At 53.7% G+C, this 23,880-nt stretch overlaps 2 protein-coding genes and 1 pseudogene across 2 annotated transcripts; 2 read left to right on the top strand and 1 right to left on the bottom strand.

The window, feature by feature from the left end:
• Nucleotides 1-536: 536 nt before the first annotated feature.
• Nucleotides 537-3,478, top strand: SAPIO_CDS4935 (K(+) h(+) antiporter 1; the record flags this gene model as incomplete). The annotated part of the gene is made up of 4 exons (XM_016787366.1): nt 537-695; nt 856-1,372; nt 1,466-2,028; nt 2,090-3,478. The coding sequence occupies 4 exons, from the start codon at nt 537-539 to the stop codon at nt 3,476-3,478; spliced, it is 2,628 nt and encodes an 875-aa protein (XP_016643041.1).
• Nucleotides 3,479-4,253: 775 nt separating this feature from the next.
• SAPIO_CDS4934 lies at nt 4,254-7,586 on the bottom strand (annotated as a pseudogene; the record flags this gene model as incomplete).
• Nucleotides 7,587-9,392: 1,806 nt separating this feature from the next.
• Nucleotides 9,393-12,460, top strand: SAPIO_CDS4933 (uncharacterized protein; the record flags this gene model as incomplete). The annotated part of the gene is made up of 6 exons (XM_016787365.1): nt 9,393-9,645; nt 9,741-9,800; nt 9,878-9,906; nt 10,119-10,557; nt 11,234-11,382; nt 11,468-12,460. 6 exons carry the CDS (start codon nt 9,393-9,395, stop codon nt 12,458-12,460), a joined length of 1,923 nt encoding a protein of 640 aa, XP_016643040.1.
• Nucleotides 12,461-23,880: the final 11,420 nt, after the last annotated feature.

The following is a 23,880-nucleotide window of genomic DNA, read 5'->3' as shown; positions in this document are numbered from 1 at the left end:
CTCATTTTCGAGTTACAATTTTGTACCTCTCGGTATCTTCTAGCAAGTCCCCCCAGCATCGATTACAGCAGCATCCAACATCTCAATGTTAGCTATGACTTTGGGATACACCGATGTACCCAACTGCCATTCGCTAATGTACAGTACTTCGCACATACCGCCCCGAGAGCACCTTGATCACTTTCGCTGAGCTTGGCGTTGCGGCGCGTGGGCAAGAGCCCCCCCGCCTAGTCACCTCCAACCAACCTTCCCCAAGCTATAATTCGTTCTTGCTCTCACTCAGCAATTCCACCCACAGGCTTTTCGCCATTTGTCTATCCCGACTTGGAGGCCCACGAGGACAGCTCAAACTCGGGCGGCGGATCCAGCAAAGCTTTGAGGTGATAACTCTATCTCCGCTTTTCCTGTTGCCCCTTTTGCCTCTCTCTCCTCATCCTCGTCTTTATTATTTTCTGTTTGCTCTTGCACGGCATTCCCATATCTATCTTCCTTCCCGTCTCCATCCTCCTCCTCTCCCTTTCGTTAGGGCCGCCGCGATGTCAACTACGATTGACACCGCATCGCTGACCGCGGCAGCGTCCTCCGCGGTCGCCAGCGCTACGGGCAGTCGAGCGCCTCCACAAGGCGGCGTGATTGAGGGCGCTAATCCTTCGATCTACAATCCCAAGGACCCCATTATTCTCTTCATCATTCAGGTTTGTTTGACTCTATGCCAATTTTCTCCGCCGTCTATTTCCTTTTCAATTTCCATCTTCTCCTCAGTTCATTTCTTTACTCATTTAATTTTCTCCTTTTTTTCCCTCTATAATTCCCTTAGAACTGGATCAATGCTAAATGCCGACCCCTCTCGTCTAGGCCAGTCTTATCCTGATCATCTGCCATGTGCTCCACTGGCCCCTCTCCAAAATCCGCCAGCCCCGCGTCATCGCCGAAGTCATCGGCGGCATCCTGCTCGGCCCCTCCGTGATGGGGCGCATTCCGGGCTTCCGACAAGCCATCTTCCCCGCTGAATCCCTCCCCAACCTGACCCTTGTCGCCCACCTCGGTCTGGTGCTGTACCTCTTCGTCATCGGCCTGGAAACGGACGTCCGCTTCCTCGTGAGCAATTGGCGAGTTGCCACGTCGGTAGCTTGCGGTGGTCTCGCCATCCCTTTTGCCGTGGGATGCGGTATTGCCTGGGGACTGTATAACCAATTTTCCGGTGACGAGGGGGTTATACACATCCGATTCCCCGTGTTTATGCTCTTCGTCGGTGTGGCTATTGCCATTACGGCCTTTCCTGTTCTGTGTCGTATCTTGACCGAGCTTAAGCTTCTTGACACCTCGGTGGGTATCATTACCCTCTCGGCCGGCGTTGCCAACGACGTGGTTGGTAAGTTGTGATACCTTTTCTTTTTTTAGTCTCTTTTGGGGATTTTCTGTCCTTCGTCACACACACCTCGTACTAATGCGACGTACCCGCTAGGTTGGATTCTCCTTGCCCTGTGCGTCACCCTCGTCAACGCCGGCCAGGGTCTTACCGCCCTGTGGATCCTCCTCGCCTGCGCAGGTTACATGTGCTTCCTTCTATGGGGTGTCAAGCCAGCTCTCCTCTGGATCCTCCGCCGCTCTGGAAGCCTGGAAAACGGTCCTTCCCAGCTAATAATTGCCTTGATTTTGCTCATCGCTCTGGCGTCCGCCTTCTTCACCGGCATCATCGGCGTGCACACCATTTTCGGAGGCTTCATGGTCGGTCTTATCATACCCCGCGACAACCGCTTCAACATTCTCGTCATCGAAAAGCTCGAGGATCTGATCGGTGCTCTGTTCCTGCCCTTGTACTTTACGCTGTCCGGACTCAACACCAACTTGGGTCTGCTCGACAGCGGCATCGCCTGGGCTTACGTCGTCGCCGTCACCGTGCTCGCCTTTTTCTCGAAGTTTGTCAGCGCTTCCGTCGCGGCTCGTCTAAATGGTTTGGTTTGGAGGGAGTCCTTTACCATTGGTGTGCTCATGAGTTGTAAGGGTCTCGTCGAGTTGATTGTGCTCGTAAGTTGCTGGCGTTCATCCCGACTCGAAAATTAGATCATACTAACACTTCCCGTTCTAGAATATTGGTCTTCAAGCCAAGATTCTCAGCACGAGGACGTTTACCATCTTCGTCGTCATGGCTTTAATAACGACGTTCCTTTCGACACCGCTAGCCTCATATCTCTACCCGCCATCGTATCAGAAGAAACTCGACGCGTGGAGAAGAGGAGAAATCGACTGGGACTCCGGCGAGCCCCTGAGGCCCTCAGACTCCAGCGGCGCAGCCTCCACTGAAGGAGTCAAGCGGGTCACCAACACTCGACTCAACCGACTCGTCGTCTACCTCAGGCTAGACAACCTTCCTGCCGTGCTCGGCCTCGTGTCCCTATTCGGCAATGCTTCCGTAACCGACTCCGTGGTCCACCATTCTAAGCAAAAAGCCGGGACCACGAACGACGAGGACGGAGAGGGAGACCTTTCCGAGGCCCCTAAGAGGCCCGTCCGAGCCCACGGCATGCGCCTCGTCCACCTAACAGATCGTGACTCCGCCTTCATGACCGTCGCCCAAGTCGACGAATACAGCCAACACGACCCCGTCGTCAACACCTTCTGCACCGTCGGCCAACTGAACCACCTCTCCGTCTCCGGCGAAGTCGCCATCATGCCCGAGACCCGCTTCGCCGAGGCCCTCGTAGGAAAGTCCTCCGCTTGTTCCTCGGATCTGCTCATCGTGCCCTGGAGCGAGACGGGTGGTATAGGCGACTCCCAGATCTTGGCTTCGACGACGCTGAGGGATAAGTTGGCGCCCCAATACACCAGCTTCGTCAAGTCCGTCATCGAGCTCGCGGAGCAAAACGTCGCCGTTTTCTTCTCCAAGAGCGACGAGGTGGCTGCGACAGCAGAAGCAGGCCCGTCGAACGAACGGATGCGCCTGACGAGAGCTTACTCCTTCAGTTCCGCCCAACACAAACTACCCCCTTTGCCCCCGGCCCACAGATCATCCCACCTCTTCTTCGCCTACATCGGCGGCGCGGACGACCGCCTCGCCCTCAGCCTCGTCCTCCAGCTCTGCGAAAGACCCGAAGTCACCGCCACCATCGTGCGCATCTCCGTGCGCGCAGACGGTATCGGTCCCGCGCAGGACGATGAGCATTTCAACGCCGTCATGGCACAGATCCCTGAGGATGCCGAGCCTCGGATCAAGGCTCAGACCATTGCTGGGGCAAGCTCCATTGAGGATGTTTTGGGTCTTGCGACGGCTGATGTGCGGGAGTCGAGTAGTGAGCCTAGTCGGCGTGACATTGTCGTTGTGGGACGGCACGCCAGCATGAAGCTTAACCTTGGGAAGTTGTCACCTATTAGCATCGAGAGCCGGGAGTGTTTGGGGGTCTTGGCGAGTCATGTTTTGGATTGTGGGTTGCAGGCTGATTTGTTGGTCGTTCAAGCCGCCAAGGAAAGTTCTGGGTGAGGTGCAAGAACTGGATTATTATTATATGAGCATTCATGGGACCTTTTTTTTTTTTTTTATTCTAGTGAGCGTTGGGTTATTTGGGATATTGATGTTTAGGATTTTTTTTTTTCTCCTTTTCTGCATACGATTGATGAGGCGAGGAATTGTGTCTGATAATTCGTACAACCAAACAGATTAGCGTAACATGGAGAAGGATGCTAAAGTTCGGGATACCGAGCAGACGGCACCTTTTTTTTTAGGCCGGAGATGGCGCTTTGCTACGATGTGGAAAGATGCTTCGTCTCTGGGGTTTCGTCGATGTTGACGACCGAGCTTCTAATCCCAGGAAATCCTTTCTAAGGCTCCCCGCACCCCCTTTTTCGGTCCTTGTTTTGATTCATAGGGACTTATTAGATGTGTATGAACCGGGATAGGAAGGGAGCATTTCGTTTTATACCGACGACCGTAGGAGATTGTGCAAAGTCCAGACGGAAACGGGGAGACTCTCTGGTCCCGTCGTCCATGTTTCTATCGGATTGTGGTTGCGAATCACTCGTGTTACTTTCCATTTCAGTGACGGATCTGGACCATTCCGTTGAGCGTGATCATCGATGCTGATCCACACAAGTCACATGGGAACTCAAGATAATAATAATGTTCAAATTGTTTGATAGCTAACTAGAATCGGTCATAGCATTCATCATGTTCATTAATCCTTTTCCCATCTCCCTTGTCTCTTTTGTTATTCTTTCCTCCCGAATTCATCCATATTCACTACCCCAAAAACTACCCATTAAAAAAGTCCTCCCAAAACACCCTCGACATCCTCCTCCTCAACCTCACCCACCACACCCCTTAGCCAATCCCAAGCCTTCTCCGCCATCATTTCCCACGTATCCTTATCATGGCCCAACTTCTTCTCCAAGAACAGAAGCACAAGAGCCGTCAACACCGCGTCATCGCTGCCCCTGAGCTTCCCGACCCACGCTTCCTTGCTGGCGGCCAGCGCGGCGTCGAGTTTGTCCTTGGTCACCCCGAGAGCGGCGAGGAGGCCGGCGGCGGACGAGGCGGGCCAAAAGCCCTCAAAGGTCTGCGTGTCGACGATCACTTCGAGGGGATCTCTCTTGGGAGCGGGAGCGGGCTTGGCAGCGGGGGCTTGGTATGATTGTAACAACGGCTTAGGAGCTGGGGCTGATTGCAACAATGTCCTAGGAGCGGGAGCAGCGGCGGCGAAACTGCCTCCGAAGATGGGTCGTCCCGTAGGCATGGCCTGCGGAACGCCGGTGGGGGAGGCGCGAGCTCCGAAGAGACCTGTAGAAGGGTAAGCAGACGCCTTATTGTCGGCCTGGCCAAAAGCGCCAAATCCTCCCACAGAGACAGGTTGTGGGCTAGCACCGAAGACAGATCCAGGAGCAGCGGGGCCAGAAGCAGGGCTTTTAAGTAGACCTGTAGAAGTAGGGGGTTTGGGCGCAGCAGCACCTTCAAACGTGTCGTCGTCCTCATCGGGCAACGGGGCCGCATAAGCAAATGACATCTCCTGATCAGCAGCAAAGGATAACAAGGAGGCTTCGGATGCAGGAGCGCCACCGTCAGATGGCGCTGCCTGGCTCTCTTTGGACCTCGAACCGAACAACCCCGAAACCGTGGCCGAAAAAGAAGACTTCTTAGACTTACGGAAGCTAGCCGCCTGTGACGCCAGAGCGTCGGACTTTTCACGCAGCTCGGGCATATCGTATCCACGAGCGGCGATGGAGCTGACGTAGCTAGAAGCCGGAGCCGGAGCCGGCGGCGGAGGTGGCGGCGGCTGATAACTCTGCGCGAGGCGGGCCGTGCGCTGCTGCTGCTGGAGTGCAGATTCGGCGCCTCCTCCCCCGACAAGCTTACGATGACGAAGCATACCCCCGATACGGGCTTGAACGCCAGGAGCAGAGCTGTGCCGACCAGAGGGTGCAGCGCCGAAGCTAACATGATCGAGTTCGCCGTCTGAATCGAGGGTGGCGAGATTTGCATCAGGCTGCGTCAGCTGCCGAGTCTTGCCGTCATCGCCCGGCTTCTCCTCGACGGCGACAAAGGAGCACCACTTGCCGGCAACCTGGTACTTGACACCGAGGCGGACAGCCTCACGCTCGACCATGTCGGAGAACCTCCCATCGTATTTATCCTTGAGGAGCTTCTGGTCAGCGTCCTTGGCGTGGTACAGCCAGCCTTTGCCCTCCTCGAGCTCCTTGACGGCTTTGCGGGCGGCAAGTTGGTGCAGAGTCTCGCTGGGTTCGCCGATAGTAGTGACTGGGATCTCGAGTTCAAGGGGCCCGTGGACCGAAGTGCCGCGGAGTACGACGGACTTGACGGGTCGCTGGATGGTTTCGCCCGACATGAGTACGTAGACGCTGGTGCGGTTAAAGGGGAAGAGCGGAGGGATCTGGAAGGGTGCTTGCAAAAGCTTAGGAGGCGTCACGGGGGGCAAGTGGTTGTACTTTGTCTCGACGGCGGCCGTTGTCGAGGGCGCATCGGTCATTTCGCTATCCTCGTCATCAGCGGACGCATCAAACAATGAGATTGGCTTCTTTTGGCTGGCGGCCGCAGATTCCTCGACGGCCGTCTTCTCGCTTCGGCCGTCATCGACAATCAGGCAGTCGACGACCTTTTCGACTAGCTCAAAATCGTCGGCGTCATCGGGCTGCTCGTCGTACTTGATTTCGAGAGTATAATCCTTGATGTGCGGGGTCAAGGCTCCTTTGAGCATGCGGACGACCTTGTTGTTCATCTTCTCGTTGTCACCGACGAGCTGAGAGAAGCCGTTGCCGCAGCGAGCGGCTCCCTCAACCAACGAAGTGCTCGCTCCGGTGCCGATGCCGAGAGTGAAGACGCGGACAGCCCCGTTGCTCTGGGCCATCTCGGCGTTGATGATGCTGAAGAGATTAGCCTGGTCCCAGATATCACCATCAGTGAGCAGGAAGACTTCGAGGTTCATATCCTTGTAGCGCTTTTCGAAAACGGCCTTGATGGGCTGGCACATCTCGGTTCCTCCCATGTTGGATTGGAAGGTGTCGACGTGGCGCGTAGCTTCCTCGAGACTGGCCTTGTCATACGACTTGGAGCGGTCCCAAAGCAAGGAATAACTAGACCCAAAGCTGCAAATGTTGAACTTGACGCCGACGGGTAGCGACTTGAGGAAGATCTGCAGGGCTGTCTTCAAGTTGGCAATCTTACCCCAGCCCATGCTTCCACTCCTGTCACAGACGAAGACAATCTCGGGACGCTCGGGAGGCAGTTTGAACTTGGGCACCAGGGTGGCCATGAGAGCCCTCTCGTTGGGCAAGGTTGGATGCCTTTCAACCATGGCAACGGGGTTGGAGGTATTTGTGGCGATTACATGCAGGATAAAGTCCTTGTCGAACTCGGCGGACCCGAGAGCGAGGGTGGCCGAGGCCTTTTGCAGCGAAGGCTCGGCCTTTGGTGTGGTGGAAAGATTACCCACGGCGACGGAAATGGGGTGACTAGGCGACTGAACGGCCTTGATGACGGATCCATTTGGAACTTGGGCGTCGACGACAATTTGGAGTCCTCCCTTGCCGCCAAGCTGGGTGTTGGTGGAGAGCATGGCCGCAGGCAGTTCGCCGTACCTCGGAGCGATGGAGGTGGGAATGGTGTACCGGATGCCGTCGACTTCTGCATCGTGCTTGAGCTCTCCGAGATAGACAATTTCGACCTTGACCTCGGTGTTGGGTGGAATGTTGCCAACGGACGTGGTCCAGACGTCGGCGGCCTCTGGGGTCTGCTCGAGAAGCGCAGCAGCCTCTCCACGATCGCGAGCTTGCTCGTAGACCTCGCGGGCCTTTTGCTTTTCCTTGACAACGCCCCTGACCACGCGGTCGCCTATGGTGCAGGTGAAGGCGACCACACTCACGCCGTCGTATATGGGGAAGGCATACTTGACCTCCTTTAGCGCCTCAGTGAGAGAGGCTGTAGTGAAGATCTGGGTCAGGGTTGTCCTAGAGACCGAGGATAAGATGGACACATGGGCGGACATCTGGACCTGGGGAAGATATTTCCGGACATGGTGGACGGTATAGAAGAGACCACAAATGTGGGTATGGTGGACTGCGCGGACTGGTGAACCGAACATGGTGACGAAGGTTTGAGGGTGTTGGTTGTGGATGTTTGGGTTGAGGTACCTGGTTATGAGGCAGACACGAGGGGTGATGAGGATTCAATAAAAGGACTTGGGGAGGGGAGGGATTAGGCTTTGGGTATCACGATTGCTTGGGAAGTGAGATTTGTACAAAGGCAAAAGGTCTCGTTCACTCTAGAGTCCTTTGGAGATGGGTGGAGTGGGAAGGTTGCCGTATCTGTCGTATCACAATTACGTTTGGGCTGTCGAATGGGTATGAGATGGTATCTCGGGGCGAGATGTTTGTTTGTTCAGATGTTTGCTGAAGTTGTTGGGGAGAAAACAAGGAACAAAGGAGACGGGACAAGTGGAGGATGTGGTGGGCATTAAATAGAAATTCCTGAATTATCGGAGAGCAATTGATCTTTGAGCGGAGCAGAATCGAGGGAGTAAGAACGATCTATTGATGTTGTAGGACTTTGATTCCCATCTCCAGAGTTCGACTTGGGCCGGGGTAATTGGAGATGATCTGACTTCAGCTCTCGTCCAAGCCACACTTGCCTTGTGAAATCGACCAACGAGAAGAGCTCCTGCCCGCTGTTCCTGGTGCCTTCCGGGTGCGTTCATGGATGCCTGGTCATGTTCTGGTCGTGGCTGCTGCCTCTGCAACCTCTGCAGGTGCCTAGACCCTCTAGGCCAATCATAGTGCGGGGTTAATCTGGGCAGGGCAGAAATAGGGCAGGCGCAAACCAGGCGCAAACTGGAGCTTACCAATTTAAAACATGTGCGGACGCTTTGAGGCTCGTTTGCTTCAATTTCTCGGAAGCACATGTCGTCCTGCCCGGCAAAATACAAAGTTGGAAAGACCGAGTGTCCGTTTGGGTATTCAAGTCCTGTTGAAGTTGAAGCGGAGGCAGGTACCAAGCCGCATGCTGCATTCATCCTGCCCGCAATGTATGCGCAATGCCAGTAATGGAGAGGCTCAAACGGGGATTAAGTTTAGCGGTTCAGCCCTGAGCCGAGCCCACTGAAAGCCCGGTTTTCCTGCTGCCTGTGTCCCTTGAAGGCTTGAACTAGCGGCAGCCGTAGCGCGGGTTGCCTCCGCCCCCTCGTTTCGCCAAGCGGCGTGGTGGACAGATATCAGAGAAAGATTGATAGAGACGAGCAGATTGATCTGAGGCATGCTGGTCTTGATTGGTTCTCGTTTGAACATCATTTGCGACAGGATTGAGCTTGCCTATTTATTCCCCTGCAGCGAGGCCTTTCACCGGTGGCTCATTGATGCTTATTATTTCAAGGTTGAAGCTTCGGCCCAGAGTTCCAAAGTCCCGTCGTTTACGAGAAGCTTGAAGCTTAAAGCCAAAAAGCCAAACTTTCCCTTCCGTGAATGGTGACGTTTGTAATCTACGCAGCGAAGGGCAACACTGGGGAATACAGTGTTTCTGGTTACTTCACACGGCCGGCAGGTTCAAATGGACAAGCAAATTGACCAGTCAGATTTCAGTTGAACGCTGCAATTGTACTTTTCATGAACAGTATGAACACCGTGTGCCCCCAAGCGAGACTGTCCCATGATGTCGCATCAAATCCGATCAGAACGTAAATTTGGTCTCCTCTCAAAGCGTTCGCGATCTGAAGTGCCCACCCAGTTGCGACTCCCACTAGATTCTTGCCGCCCCCATCAACGCTGCATCGCGAGGAAGCCAGACAACCCCCCGGTGCCGCCATTCTTCCAATCGATATTTCCCTATTCAAGACCTAGCACCACCCCTAATTTCTCGCACAGCCCCCCCGAACCACGAAATAAACGCCTCTCCCACCATGTCCGAGGCGCGTCGCGGTAGCCCTCGCTCCAAGGCCCAAGCTCCAGCCGTACATCCACCCCCGACACCATCTCCAACTACGCGGGGCATCAAGCGCAAGGCTGAATCAAACTGGACGGCGATTTCGAGCTCGCGTTCGAGTTCGGTCGAGATTCTCGATGGACCGCCCGAGCCTAAGAAGACGACCAAGACCGTGAACAGATCGCCCTCCCTCGAGATTCTTGACTCGCGACCACCCAAGAAGTTGAAGGGTCCACCGTCGCCCGAGAAGCGGCTACGAATGTATCGCAACCCCTCTTCGATGCGGACTAATACTTGGAGCTCTGGCTAATCCCGTGCGATGCAGGTTTCGAGCCCAACCTCCCCAGTCGTTCCATCCCATCTTTGAACGTGCGCGATCGCAGAGGTAAGTCGAGACGAGCCCACCTACACTGAGATGGTTGCGCTTGACGGGCAGCGAATTAACCCGTGCTCTTTCCTTAGGTTCTACGTTCTATCGCGCAAACGAGTCGGTACGCCAAACTGCCCGGAGGAAGATGTCGAGCTTACGGGCTCGACGGGGAACATATATACGGTCCATGTTGGCCCGATCTCGACTTGCACGTGTCCCCATAATAAGAGTGGAAATCAATGCAAACATATCCTCTACGTATGCGCACCATCACCATCTTTTGTTTCTTGTCTAGTCCAAGCAGCGCGTACTAACGACCCAATCTCTCCGTAGGTCCTCAGCCGCGTACTCCGAGCCGACTTCAAATACGTCTACCAACTCGCCCTCCTAAGCTCCGAGCTCAAGGAAATATTCGCCGGCGCCCCTCCTATCGACGCAGACCCCTCATCCGCCGGCCCCGACGCCGAAGAAGCCGGCAAGAGGAAACCCATCGAAGGTGACTGCCCCATATGCTTCTGCGAATTCGACCTCAACGAGAAGGAAGCCATCACCTGGTGTCGCGCGGCCTGCGGGCAGAATGTGCACGCGCACTGCTTCCGCATGTGGGCCGCCACCAAATGTCCCGGTCATGAATCCGAGGCGACGTGTCCGTATTGTCGGAGCGTGTGGGGTGTTGAGCTTGACCCCGTGGCAGTTATGAAGAGGACAGGCCAGCTTAACGAGGAGGGATACGTGAATGTGGCGGATCAGTTGGGAATTTCGAGCGTAAGAGGTACGTGTGCCCCCACCATCTTTAATTGTTGACAACTGAGAGGACTCGGTTCTAATGCTTCCGTCTGCCTTTCGGATAGATGAGAGCACTTATGCCTCGACGAGATATTGGGATAGATATTGGGATCGACTCGAGCGGGCGGCTGCCAGATACGGTTCTTCTGGCCGGCGACGGCGTTGGTAGGACGGCAAGGGTTGTGGGACTTGATTTCTCTCGAATTTCTGGCATCTTATGAGCGTTGGGCTTTTCGGGAGAACCTGTATTATCTCTTATTTTCTGTATTATTCAATGATACCATCAAACCTTTTCTTCTTTCGCGCCGAGCAGCACGGGAAGTACTCGCATTCGATCCATTCGGAGACTCACTGGCGCTGCCGTCATTTCCCAAGATAAATAGACCAGAGCAGAAGCTGTGGCCGACCACCAGTGACGTTAATTGTCCAGTGTGAGGCTAACACTGCCCCGAATGCGACTCTTTAATACCGAGCACCCCTCATCTCCCACGTGGCTGCACAACTCGTCGCTTCATCTCTCAATCTCTCAATCTCCGTTCCTTCATCACCATCAACCTTTCTATTCGCCACTTCTTCTATTCTTTGTGCCATAATGGCCTTTGATTTTCCATCATATCTCAAGACGAGGTCGCCAGACACGACATACACCATCCACTCACTAGATGGAGGACTTGTCAACAATACCGTCCGCGTGAGACGGACTGGCAGCGACGGCGATGGCACCGAGGAACCAGAGAGCCTCATTCTAAAGTATGCGCCGCCCTACGTCGCTGCCGCGGGACCTGATTTTCCATTTTCCCAGGAGCGCCAGGTGTGTTCCTCTTTGTCTCCTTTCTTTATCATCGCCATTCCGCGACAGCTTCAAAAACTAACGAGTGAAATGCGCGGACGCCTAGGTAGTGGAAGCTGCAGTACTCCGCGCTTTCCGCGGCTCGAGCCCATTATCCGACCTGCCCGCCGAAGGATCCATCACTATCCCGACGGTGGTTGACCACGACCCCGCGTCTTCTGTTCTCATCCTCGAGGACTTAGGACCTTTGGCTACTCTGTGGGACCTGTTAACGCCTGCTGCCTGTGCACGTGTACCAGAGGCGGAGATCGATGATGCCTACGGAAAAATAGGCGAGCGCATCGGCCGCTTCTTCGCCAAGGTCCACTCGAAGGAGACTTTCACAATCCTCTCAAGCAACCCCAACATTTCAAAGGTCCTTTCTCAAAACCTCACGGAAAAACTAGTGAGTGACGTCGCCGTCGCGCCCGTCATAGACCACCTCAGAGAATGCTCCATCCCCGACGCCGAAAGGATTCATGAGAGGGTTACGCAGGCATACCGTACTCCCACCGTCCTACCGCGCTTTTCGCTCGGAGACTTTCATCCCGGGTCTGTCCTCGTAGAGTCGTGGGAGGACAAACCATACGTCTCTGGGGAAACGCGCAAGTTGGCAGTTATTGACTGGGAATTCGCCAACCTTGGGGGTGGTGGCGTCAGCAGTGACGTTGCTCAATTCTTGGCCGCTCTGCATGGACCTATGATACATCTGGAAGAGGACTCTCCGCTGTACAAAGCTTACAGGGCGCTGGCTACGGGCTTTACGAGGACCTATGCCGAGGACGCGGACTACAATAGAGAAGAGGGGGGCGTATCCGGGGAGGACAAATTGACGCTCTTGCGGGAGAGTTTGATTCTTCACGGAAGGGAAATGATCAACCTGGCGTTCGAGAGGAAGGAGGAATGGGGGAGTGACTCGATGGTGACAATCACGGCCAAAGGAGCGTGGTATGTGAGGAAGGCGGGAGAGGATGTGGAGGGAATGAGGGAGGAGGAGAACTGGGCGGCACTTCGGGCAGGAGATGATGGGTTCATCCTGGGCTTGTTTACATTGAGGTAGGAGGTTTGGGGGTGGATGATTGACGATTAACAGCGCTCTATTCAATCTATTTTAGCAATACTATTCATATCTCTGATTCAGTTTTCTTATGATCATGACATGTGGATGTTTGCAGGAGGAAAGAGATGCCTGGCTTGATTTCGTTTGCTGCCCAAAGTGTTGTATCCACGGGCAGGGACTGCTCGTTTTCGCCTTCAACACCTTTTCTGCTCACTTCCCGATCCATCCCATCATCTAAAAGATGATTCACATCACCCTTCCTGCCCATCATAGCCACACCCATCCACATGTGATCCCTCCACATCTCTCGCCTATAAAAAGGATCCCACCCTCCCCTCAAACCCTCTTCCAAACCCTTCCCTCTTCCATCCCACATCCTTCAAAGCACTGGTCGCAAGCCCTCTACCCTTTCAACTTTTGTCTACATTTCACCGTCACAACGCATGAAGGATCAAAGTCCTTACAAAATCTAATAGCAACTCGTCTATTATTACCTATGCCCTGCAGGATCGAGATCCTCAATTCCGCTGCATACACCTCCAGGGAAGCCAGAAACACATCGTGTTCCGGTTCGAGAGGTCTCCATCCCTGTGCCGAACACTTTTCTTTTGCTTCCTCAACCATACCTTGCCTCACCTCAAGTCGGCAAAAGGGTCGGGCTCGCCCCTTCCTGAACAAGAAACCTGTCTATCTCTAACTGGCCAGAGATGGGCCTCGCAAATGGAGACGAGGGCTGTCCTACGTCTTGGTGCGCTGTGATCTACCCGGATATATAAACGACACGCCGATGCGAGGACGATTGAGGCCGTGTGAAACTAGCGGCTGCCGTCAACTTTTTCCAGGGCTGGAAAAAGCGAGATATCGGTGTATGCCTGTCTTGATCATTGATTCCACAGTTTCATGTTCTCTTTTTCTCTGTGGGGTAAGTCATTGCAGACGGCATTCCATTAGGGGTGGGCGTAGGTGCTCATGGGTTGAGGATGTTGTTACTGATGCTGCATTAAATCTAGGCACTACGGGAACGCGGAAACCCCGGCTGGGCAATCCCTTGCAACCGCGGCGGTGACGCAACTCGCGCCGCTACTTAGACTCGTAGGCGCCCGGCTTGCCCCCTCGCAATCGTAGGAAGAATGGTGTCTACATAAGCCTCACGCTGGCCCGTCGGCCGAGGGCCCGAGCGTAGAGTGGAAAGTCCTGTGCTGTCTTTCATCACGGTAATCACCATACTTTCAGGGTGCGGAGCCGGCATCGCCCTCTTCTTCTATTTCACAAACGCGCGGGGGGGTCGTCCGACCGGAGCGAGCCTCACTTTCTTTGCCACGATAAGGAATCAAGTTGAAACGGTTTGTGTGGCCCTGTGTCTTCTTTACTGTGGGATGGAATGTAATTTTGCTAACGTGGTAAATTCGCGGACAGAGATTTACTATGCCCTCACTCTGTGCTTGCGAAGCAGATCAGCGTCGTCATCGTGGCTTCAGGTTCTGCCGACGACGTTTCGTCCCGGCCTGCTCCTCGGTCTGCTGGTTTATCCCGACATTTGTTTATAGGGAGATGTATATATGACTCAAGTTTACATCCGGTGTCCCCCCCGTACCATCGCTGGGGGGCTCAATCGTGGTGTTCCCCTCTGAGATGCGTTCCGTAAACCGCATACAACACCACCTACCACGGCATTGAGATTTATCTCGACATCTACTCTTGCGCCCCGTCGGATCTCTGCTGTTGAACTCACACGAACACAAGCAGTCGGAGCACACTCCAGGGTCTGGTCAGGGACATTGTTTGTCTGTAGCCAAGTCCTCGTCGCTGGCGAAGTGTATTGGTCGCTTCGCCCTCACTGTGGCTTTGACCAAGGGTGGGATGGCCCCTGGTTTTCATCGGAAATCATGCATCATCTAGTTCATACTTCTATTTCAAGCGGTGGAGCATACTATTACTTCACGCAAATGACATGGCAAGTTGGTGGCTTGATGGTGCGATGGGCTACACAATATTGGCTGAGCACGGTCGCCAGTAATCCGGGAAATACAAACCAAGCGCTAGTCGGTCTTCGGCATTCCTCGTCGGCCGGGCCGTGGGGTGTTTCTCAGATTTATTACCTTCATATATGGCATCTCCAGAACCAAGCTAGGGAGGATGTTTCGGTGAGTGAGGGGACACTAAAGGACGCTGAAGGTCTTTGTTCCCCTCTGCTGGCAGAACAAACCCCAGGCTGCAGCAATTGTTGGACGACGGGCCGACGGCCCTGCAGGACCAAGTTCAGATTCGCAACTGGGCCAATTTAGCCCACGTCGGATATTTTCTACTTGGAGTGCGGGATTCAGCACTTCAAGGTATTAATCCATCGTGGTTCCGAGGCTTGGGATATGGAGTGGTCTTAGTTGTAACTGTTCTTCTTGTCTATTGGGGCAGCCAAACCCTTGACGTCTATATCTGGTGCCTCAAGCCGGTCTAGCTACAATCTCGTCCGGTTGGTAAACGCAATAGCGACAACCCTGAAAGTCCCATCAACGGTGGTCTGTCAGGTGAGCCACGGAGGCCATGGAGACTCCGGCGCTTCCATCTCGAGCCTCATGGGGACAGATGCTGGGCTATAATCGTATAATGTAAGCTGAGGATCAACATCTTACGTCTTGACCAATAAATTCTAACCCGTACATCCAGGTTATCCGCGAGGCCTAGGTTTCGTCTCGCTTCCGGCTCCTCCTCCGCCACGCCCTACAGCCACCTTGTCTCTATCCGTTCGTCAGAGCCAAAAGCATTGCAAGATCAGGTTCACCGCGAGGAGACGGCTTGGGTACCCGGCCGACGCTGCGATCTCGCGCAGCCCGCTGTGGTAGAGGCCCAGCGCCTCTACCGCGCCAGGCAGCAGGTAGCTGTTGCGCCCGGACAACGGCGGCGGGCGCGTGACCTGTGCCATAGTACGCAAGCAAGGTTCCCGTAAATGCGAAGCAACTTCTCCATACGCTCTTCTACGGGTTTGACAGCCACCATGACTATGCGGTGAGCGTCACTCACTCAGGAAGTCGTCCAGGACGTGTTCAGGCTTGCGGATGACGTCAGGGTCATCTTTGAGACACAACTAATGATGTTCTGGCGGGAAGGTCGCGTCAATGGGTTGTTCATCCAGCGTCATAGGAAAGTAAGGCCCCGTTTGTCCGCCGCCGACTTTGTTCATATTTCGTGTCACTCTAGAGCTGGCCACGATTCCGGGACAAGGGTCTGTGTTAAACTGATGCTGCTGTCGTGGCCTACATCTCTGTGGGAGTTACCATCTTCGGTGGCCGAGTATATTATAGTGGCGCGCCTGTCGTGTGCAGTTTGCTAACACCGCCCTCACCACGGCTAAAGGGACTCCCGGGCCTTCTTACTTGTTTTCCTTCCCCTGGTACCTTCGCTCATTTTCTTTTGGCACTTGACCGACACACTCTCTCGTACCCCGTGTTGCCAACTTTCATCGCGGTGTCAATACTCCTCGTGGGAAAGGTTTCGGAACCCTTCGGTTATGAATCCGCCAAACACCAACCTGATCTTTGCGCGCCGTTGGAGCTCTGAGGTGCGTGCCTTCAGCAGAAGGAAAGACATCTTTGCTTCTATCATTTGTGGCGTTCTCTGTTCATCCACCCGAATCCCGGCTGGCCGCCGTTGTACACACGCTCGTGTTACCGTGTCGCCTGCACTGTTTGAGGAAACGTCGAACGTGCCCCTCGGAGGATGGGTCTCCTTGTTTGTTTCCGGCTTTAGGCTACTTCAGGACACTTATGGCATTCTGCGTGGCTGGTGTTCACGCTTGGGTGATCCCAAGCGACGACAAGCTCGCGGTCCTAAAACTGCAGAATACCCGTGGGTCTCGCAGATATTGGAGAAAGGACGAGGTAGATTCCCACCTTGATCCTCTGTCTACCAGGCGACTGTATCGGGAGTCCCTAAACGTCGACAATTCGACAAGACGACTAGGATGACCCCGATATTCTCTCCCAGGTGCAGGGGGCTTGGCTTCGAGGATTATGCGCATAACGGATCGGATTGGGCCCCGCCGTTTGGACACCTGATGTCACAGCTGCTGTTGACTGACGCCTGATACTGTACGGGAAGGCGACGACCGACTTCGATTCCTTGTCGCGGATCTCCAAGGTGGGGGGGGGTTAGACATCCCCCCCCCTGAGAAATGCTAATCCTCGTCCAACACGGAGATGTCCTCAGCTTTTATCTTGCGGGGGTTCGTCGGAAGTCCTTGGGTCTCCCCATGCACGAAACTTGGATCCACCGTCAAAGATGTGTTCGCTCTGGAATTCGAGGTTTTGCTCATGATTGTCACCATTTTCTATCCCCCAACGGGTTTGAACGCACCGGTAGGGTGCCAGACTGGAACAGGATATTTCCAACCGAGATATCGCTCTTCTCGGCTTCTCATTCTACCAGTGGCGCGTCGTTATGAAGCGCCTTGGTAACACGGAATGCATTCTGCTGTCTCACTGGGTCACAAAAGAGAGGATGCAAATCTCAAGCGGAGAATACGACATCTGCGACTACGAGTTCATTGTGAGCGCGTGGCTTAAACTGATCGTCGGGAGGGCCAAACCAAAATGTATACACATATATATATATTGACGACTACCCGAGATAAAGCAGCCTATCATGAGACCAAAACACAGCAATGCCTGCAGAATTGGCGGTGGTTCCCTTCACGGATTAGACGGCTGAGTGTTCCCCGTTAAAGAAGGGTCCAAGAACAAACCTGCCGGCTATTTAATCTAAGGGAGACGTGTGAACCCTCGTCACCGGCTTGGAATATCGACATTTGACCCGAGAGATCGGATAATTCAGACACTGTACCTCCGTCCAAAAGGGCTTTGGTGACAGGATCTTCCTGGAACCTATCAAATCTAACGTGCGGGTGGCACAATGTGGGAACAGGAAGTTGAACCTGGCCGAAGGCTCCTGACTGGTGTGATTGATATTTCTTTCGGTAAGCAGGAGACTCGGTCCGGGGTTGGCCCTCTTGTTTTCGCGATTCCGTCTGCTCTGGTTCGTATAGATATCTATCATCATCCCGTCTATTCTTGGACGACAGGAGTGGAATGGCAAGCGCTGTCGGCACACCTCCAGAGGCGAGAATGGCGGACAGCCTAAGTCCGAATCAATAACCAAATCAGTACGAAACGGGCTATTGCGATCGCGAAACTTCCTAGAGACTTTGCTCCGAAGACTTCGTGTCCCTTCGTCGGGCCTGATACCCATGCCTCTCACTCCGATATGTGACAGCTTGACAAAATAACCATCGCCGATTCAAGTGCCTCCACCATCTCTTGTAAAGGGAAAGAAAACTGATTGATTAACTGACTGACACTCGCACAATGCCATCGGTGTGCGAGAACGCCCAACCAGACCCTTTGGAATGGGTTGTCGATCTTAAGGCCGTCAAAACCCACCACGACTTGAAGAGTACACCGGCAAATTTCTTTCACTACTTATCGAAGTCCGATGCCTTCGTCACGGCTGCTTTCGAAACCATTAGCAACTAGAATGGCTCGACAGGCGCCTGCAAACCTCGCAACTTCGTCTTCGTTCCCAAGGTTGTCGGGTATCCATACGGCGTGCTGATGGAGCTGGTTCTTGAGTGTCCGGAGGATCGTGCGAAAGGCCTCGTAGTAGCGTCCTACGGCAGAGGAAGCCCCACTACTTGTGATCAGTGTGCTCGAAGGATCTCTAGAGATATAAATAAGTTTTTCCGATTGCGTGTCGATGTTGGCCAGACCCGGCCTGGTGCTATTTTCTGAGCACTGCGCTCGCGCAGGTTGCGACTTGTCCACTTCGGTTGCGAGGATCCACGGAGGGCAACGCAGCCAGCCAGGAACAATGAAGTCGGCTGCTGGCAGCAGCTGAAACTAGATTATCTGGCCAATGTTTGAGACTACGGTCGATGCATCCAGGTGACGCTGAGAGTAATGGGCGTGACAATCCTGTTCGTCCCCCTGCGGCCGCTGTGTGAGAGACGCGATATGGACGAACTCGGCACTCGCTCGTTTGTTTAGAGAATCTTGGTGGCGCCGCGATGCCTCTAGTTTGGAAGGTGGATTGGGCATCAAGACGGACGTCCCATCACGGCGGATCCCATTTTGACAATGAGATGGTCAGGCAGTATGTCGAATCACGAGGAACACGAGCGATATTCGGACCGATGCTCTACCCCACTGATGGTCAACACGGAAGCCCTAGACGTAAGTCCGGCTGATCAAGAAACAGGTCAAGAACCAGCTCGACGTGCCGTGGGCCGTTGCAGACACGGGCGGTGCCATCAGAGTATGCGCTACACTGCGAATGAGGCAGCAGAACGGTGTGTGTCACAGCTCTTCGCCCACATCAGAGATAATATTGTTTCGTTCCTCAGCAAACCGAGTACCGTGAAGCAATCACGACACTGGGCCTGGTGGTATCCCGATCTCGTCCTGCGGTAAGACTGATCCCTTCGACGGCTGTAACCTTTTAGTTAACCCCGACGATGGCCTTCTCCTATTTCCACGATCCTGCTATGCTGCAGCACTACGAATCGCCCAGGGTTATTACGTCTCTACGTATCGTTCGAGTCTCTGTCGAATCTCCGTTTGGCGGTTCCTTGGCGCGGACGGTGAGATTCCCTCATCCAAGACTATCAAGAACCACACTGTCGTCTTGCGCACGTCTACATCTCTACACAAGCGTGCGTTCTGTCTCCTAGAACCAAGCTTTCTATATATGAGTTTTGGTGGATGATCACCATTAACCAAGACTACAAAAGCGTCCATTCGTCACACACACGACTCGCTCTGGTTTACCTGCCCTTTCTTGGGGATCATCGAAAAGTGAGCGGAAGAACAGCTCTGCTTTGGCCGGCTTTCCTGGTATAGATATATATACATATTCTATGAGAAGATCAGAGGACCCATGCTGTACCCGGACTCTTGTCGATTAGGGTCTATGACAACACGTGGGGCCTCGCGCTCAGTGTCTTCTCAGTGTCGTTATGAGGAGCTGGAGCAGCCGACCTGGATTTAGTCTTGCAAATTTACTAACGTTCAAAATGACGCGGCGTGCTGCAAGAATATATATCGTTTGAAAACGGTGCAGCATGGAGAGCAATCAATTCTCGCATCTTCGGCCTCCAGAACCGGTAAATCTATTCGACTCGGGTCTCAGACGCCCTGTGAAATTATGTCAAAGGTGCTCTCGGAATACGGCTGCGACACGCTAGCCTGGGCCACGAAGAAGGACAATATCAACGCCCTCAACGAGCTACGTTAGGCTGGTGCTGCCATCTATTTTGATTTACCGATGGTGGTGGCGATACGGGGAGTCCGAAGGTGACGGTCAAGTATAACATATCAAGTTTTCACAATTGTCGTCAAAACTATCAAGGCGCGGTATCACAACCAAGACGGCTTGATGTATGACGGGGGCGGGCCTAGCCAGTTAATAGAATCGCCGAGGTTCTGTCTCATGACGGCGAGCGCCTGAAGTAAGTCGCGAGTTCACAGCAGCTGGACGTCCGGTCCTTAGCATCGCTGACGGTTCGCGGCTCTACGGGCAGCACCGACAAAAATGCCCTATTAGCGAATTTAGCTGTTACCCAGCGCGAACCCCTCGCCCATAGCTCCAAGGTCGTCGGATGCGAGTGCGCAAAGGGACGGTTTCGGCTAGATCCTTTGCCTCGGCATAGCTCAACCGTGCTGACAACGACCACGACGATGATCCCAAACTTGAAGGAGCGCTACTACCGCGAGGTCAACTTTGCCATGCGGAGGAGGCAGACGGACGTTAAAATCAAAATACCATCGGCGTTCTCGCCAGTCCTCGTAACGGTGGACGAGTGGCACATGACGAAAGGCCCCAAGACCCAGGCCATGCGGCTGTCTGTGTCATACTCTTCATCGAACGGACATATATAGCGACGGAAAATAAGGAGTCCAAAGGGACTTGGATTTATTCAGCGGCCCCGTCACCCGTCAACATGCAATGCATGTCCCCTCGTCTCCTTTCTTTAAGAGTATATAACAACATGCTTCATTGGAAAACAGGATGTGCCTCTGTCATTCGCTACTGGAACATGCGCTAAGACAAGCATTCGATACATCGAGGCGGGCAAGGCGAGATTCATGTGCGCTCAAATACTCTGCTGCACGGAGAAAGAAAACGCTCTTTTCGCCGACGGACACCGGGACAGAGAGCGAACATTGAAGTCGATCGCTAGGGTGTTAGCGGGTCGCAAGGCGGGTGTTTACTTCATTCCCCGTCCAGGCTCATACCGTTGAGGACGAACACGTTCCTCTGTACTCGTGGTGAACAACAATCAACAATGGATTCCTGGGGGAGAAAGGGGTTTCTTCGATGCCGTGAGGTGGGCACAAGTCACAAGGTTAAGACTCAGGGTTTGGCCTCGTTCGCAAGGATGACGGCACCCTGCCCGACTTCGTCGCCCACAGCAGACTAGGCGGCTGCTATCGCCACATGCGTGACTGCGTTAATGGCAATCATTAGGCTTGATCATAATTTACTGCATCAGGACTCGAAAGTCGGCCTTATCCGCCACGGGTGACGTTGCCGGGGAACGTTGAAGAAACAGGTGTCTCATACCGGCAATCGAAGCCACACCCGTCGACAACCTCAGTGGATAGTTTTCAAGATAACGCTCATGGAATGAGCCTACGCCGTCTAATTTTTCCTGCACTCGCAGACTATAGTACGATATTGCTTTGCCAATGAACGCTTATCGTCCGATAAATACAAATGTCGACCATGAAGCCCATGATCTGTTTAGCCTAGGCTTGGCTTCGAACCGTTGGCGATATTCTCGACGTATCATGAAGGAGCCGGCCTCTGCCATCTCTTGTAACAGCGGGACGGATGGTGCGCCTTCGACCTGGAGAGCAATAGAATGTAGCGGATTCCATCCCCGTTCCGTTGACAAAAATCCGAATCGTCGGAGACGGATCCTTCTAGGGGGTCTTCAACCCTTTGCTACTGAATCTCACCCTAGACACCGATCCTGTTTACTCGGATCAAGTGAAGTGATTAGAGATCTTCAGACCAAAAGGGACATCAAATCGACGGGCCAATATCTACCGAAGAGAATTCAAAGATTTCAGAGGGTGGCATACCATTGAGGACAAGAATGGCCCGGCCCGGCGTCCATAGGATTACCTACCTTTCCCATTTTCATTTCAGTCTTCGGTATCAAACGCCGTTGATTTCTCGGCGAATGGGTAGCTCCGGCTTTGACCGTCGAGAACCACCGAGCAGTGCTAAGTCTATTCCCTTATCGATGCAACTCAAAGGTCCGAACCCTGGAGACTGGAATATGGACACGGTCCGACCACTCTTCGTCGTTTGATCCGTTGACGAAGGAGGAGACATTGCAGCTCTCCAAACATGCTGGGTGATTTGACTTGTCCAGCGCAATTCCGCGAGTCTCGACGAATGAAAGCGTCGAGATGAGGACAGCCCGAATTTCTCTAGAATAATACTGGATGATCCACGGCGATGATTGTCGCCTGCTGGGTGTTGCCTGTGCCTATTCACTTAATATATCGAAAGGTCAGACACGAAACGAGCCTGGCGCTTCAGCTGTAAGTATCCATAAGACTAGATTGCAGCGCCTAGTTCCTAATGCCGTACCAGTGATAGATTCTTCGGACTTCTTCATGGTGTGGGGACGGATACACCACCAATCACGATTGGTGCGCTGATTGCATTCGCACCAACGCTAGTTCCGCCTCATATCACAGACATCATCTGAACGGACCTTGTTCACTATCCTCGACCTTGATATAACAGTACCGTAGTCATTGTTTCGACTTCAAGGAATCCTGATGGTGGCGAGACTTAGTTTCAAGACGCGACGATGAGATCCACACACCAAACCCCTTCCAATGACTGCAAGGAGTGCGCCGACAACCCCCGCAATGCTAGTTTGAGATCGACATGATGTCGGTTTTGGTGTTGCTCCTGGCTTCCATCGAAACCCCGAAATTCGTAAACCGCTGTAGGGCAAATACCACTGCATCGTTCGCGAAGTCGCTCCTATATAGAGAAGACCTTTCGCTGGCACTGATCGGTGCGGTGTCCTCGGTTCCCATGGCGCATCACCCCATCTCCCGCACAGCCATCGGGGTTTCTAGGCCTCCAGGTGAGTATCCCTATCACCTCTACCTGCCGTATCGGTTACTAACACACAACGTAGATGCATCATAAAAATGCCTGTGAGGTTTGCTCCTGATCTGGGAGAACCGCCCTCCGAACGTGCACACCCGGCTTGCAGGAGAAGTGGCGGCAATTAGCGGGGCTCTTTTTCTTCTGTCTGAAAGGAGTAGTAGGCGATGGAGAAATCGAGGATGATGTGGTTTTCCGTCGGACTAGGAAAATCGGACTCGTGGCATGTTTAACCCAGGTGTCAGTGGACCGAGGCGGTACCAGAAGATATGAGCTATGTCCTCTGTCTGTAACGTCTTCTTCTCCCCAACTCCAGGCTAAGACCTTGGAGCAGGCAAACACATCTGGACTTTACTATGACGACGAGATGCTATTTCATGGGTTATTTCACGACTTGCTATGATCCCGGGGTCGGGATCACTTTGTTTCGCGCAGTTCTACCTAAGAGGACGGTGGAGCCAGAGGCAATCGCTGGTGAGAGTATCCGGCCATCGGTCTCTGCAGTTTCTTCTGCCCTTCCTTCCCTGTTCGACAGGCTTTTCTCCCCGGTGATGTTGTAGAGTTGGAGTAGCCTCTCATCACTCCCTATATTTCCTACGACTCACCTGCCGTGTGGAAGAGTGGTATGGAGTATTTCAGACATACCGCCACACGGTGGAACGGCGGACAGAGCTTGAAGCGGCGCAGGGAAACTCCCGAATTCAACCCACATCACTCTCGGAGTGAGACACCGCCAAATACGACATCCAGCTATACTATTTATAAACATGGCCGCGACCACCTTCGCCGTCTGGGCCGTCGGAGCGCCGAGCCTCCAATGCGAGGCTCCCGGGCTTTTATAGACACTCCGGATGAGTCATGACCGACGAAGTCGATCAGGAGATGATGGCGGTGGAGGAATGCCCAAGAAGCAGGATCCGCTGCCGATTATAACCCAGCACAGCAGGATACATTGTTCATCCAGGAGTACCACGTTGCAATTCTCTTTCCCACACGCACTCTCGGCGGCAAGAAAATGCCCATTCAGAGCCCTAAATCGCCGGCGGAATTTATAACACTGAAGCACTAGGTCTTGCAACGACACAGCTTCATGTTCTGAATCGGTCTTGCAAAGGAAGAATGCCAAACGGAATCGCACCAGCTAAGACTCGCGCAAGATTTAGTTTGTATAGTTTCTTCCCGTCGGATATAAACCGGAGGGGCCGAGATATTCGAGGAGACGCTTGAGTCTCAGG

Source organism: Scedosporium apiospermum (genome assembly GCF_000732125.1).
Source record: "Scedosporium apiospermum strain IHEM 14462 chromosome Unknown SEQ_SAPIO_0095, whole genome shotgun sequence".
Classification (NCBI taxonomy): domain Eukaryota; kingdom Fungi; phylum Ascomycota; class Sordariomycetes; order Microascales; family Microascaceae; genus Scedosporium; species Scedosporium apiospermum.
This window is presented reverse-complemented; position numbering and strand designations above follow the sequence as displayed.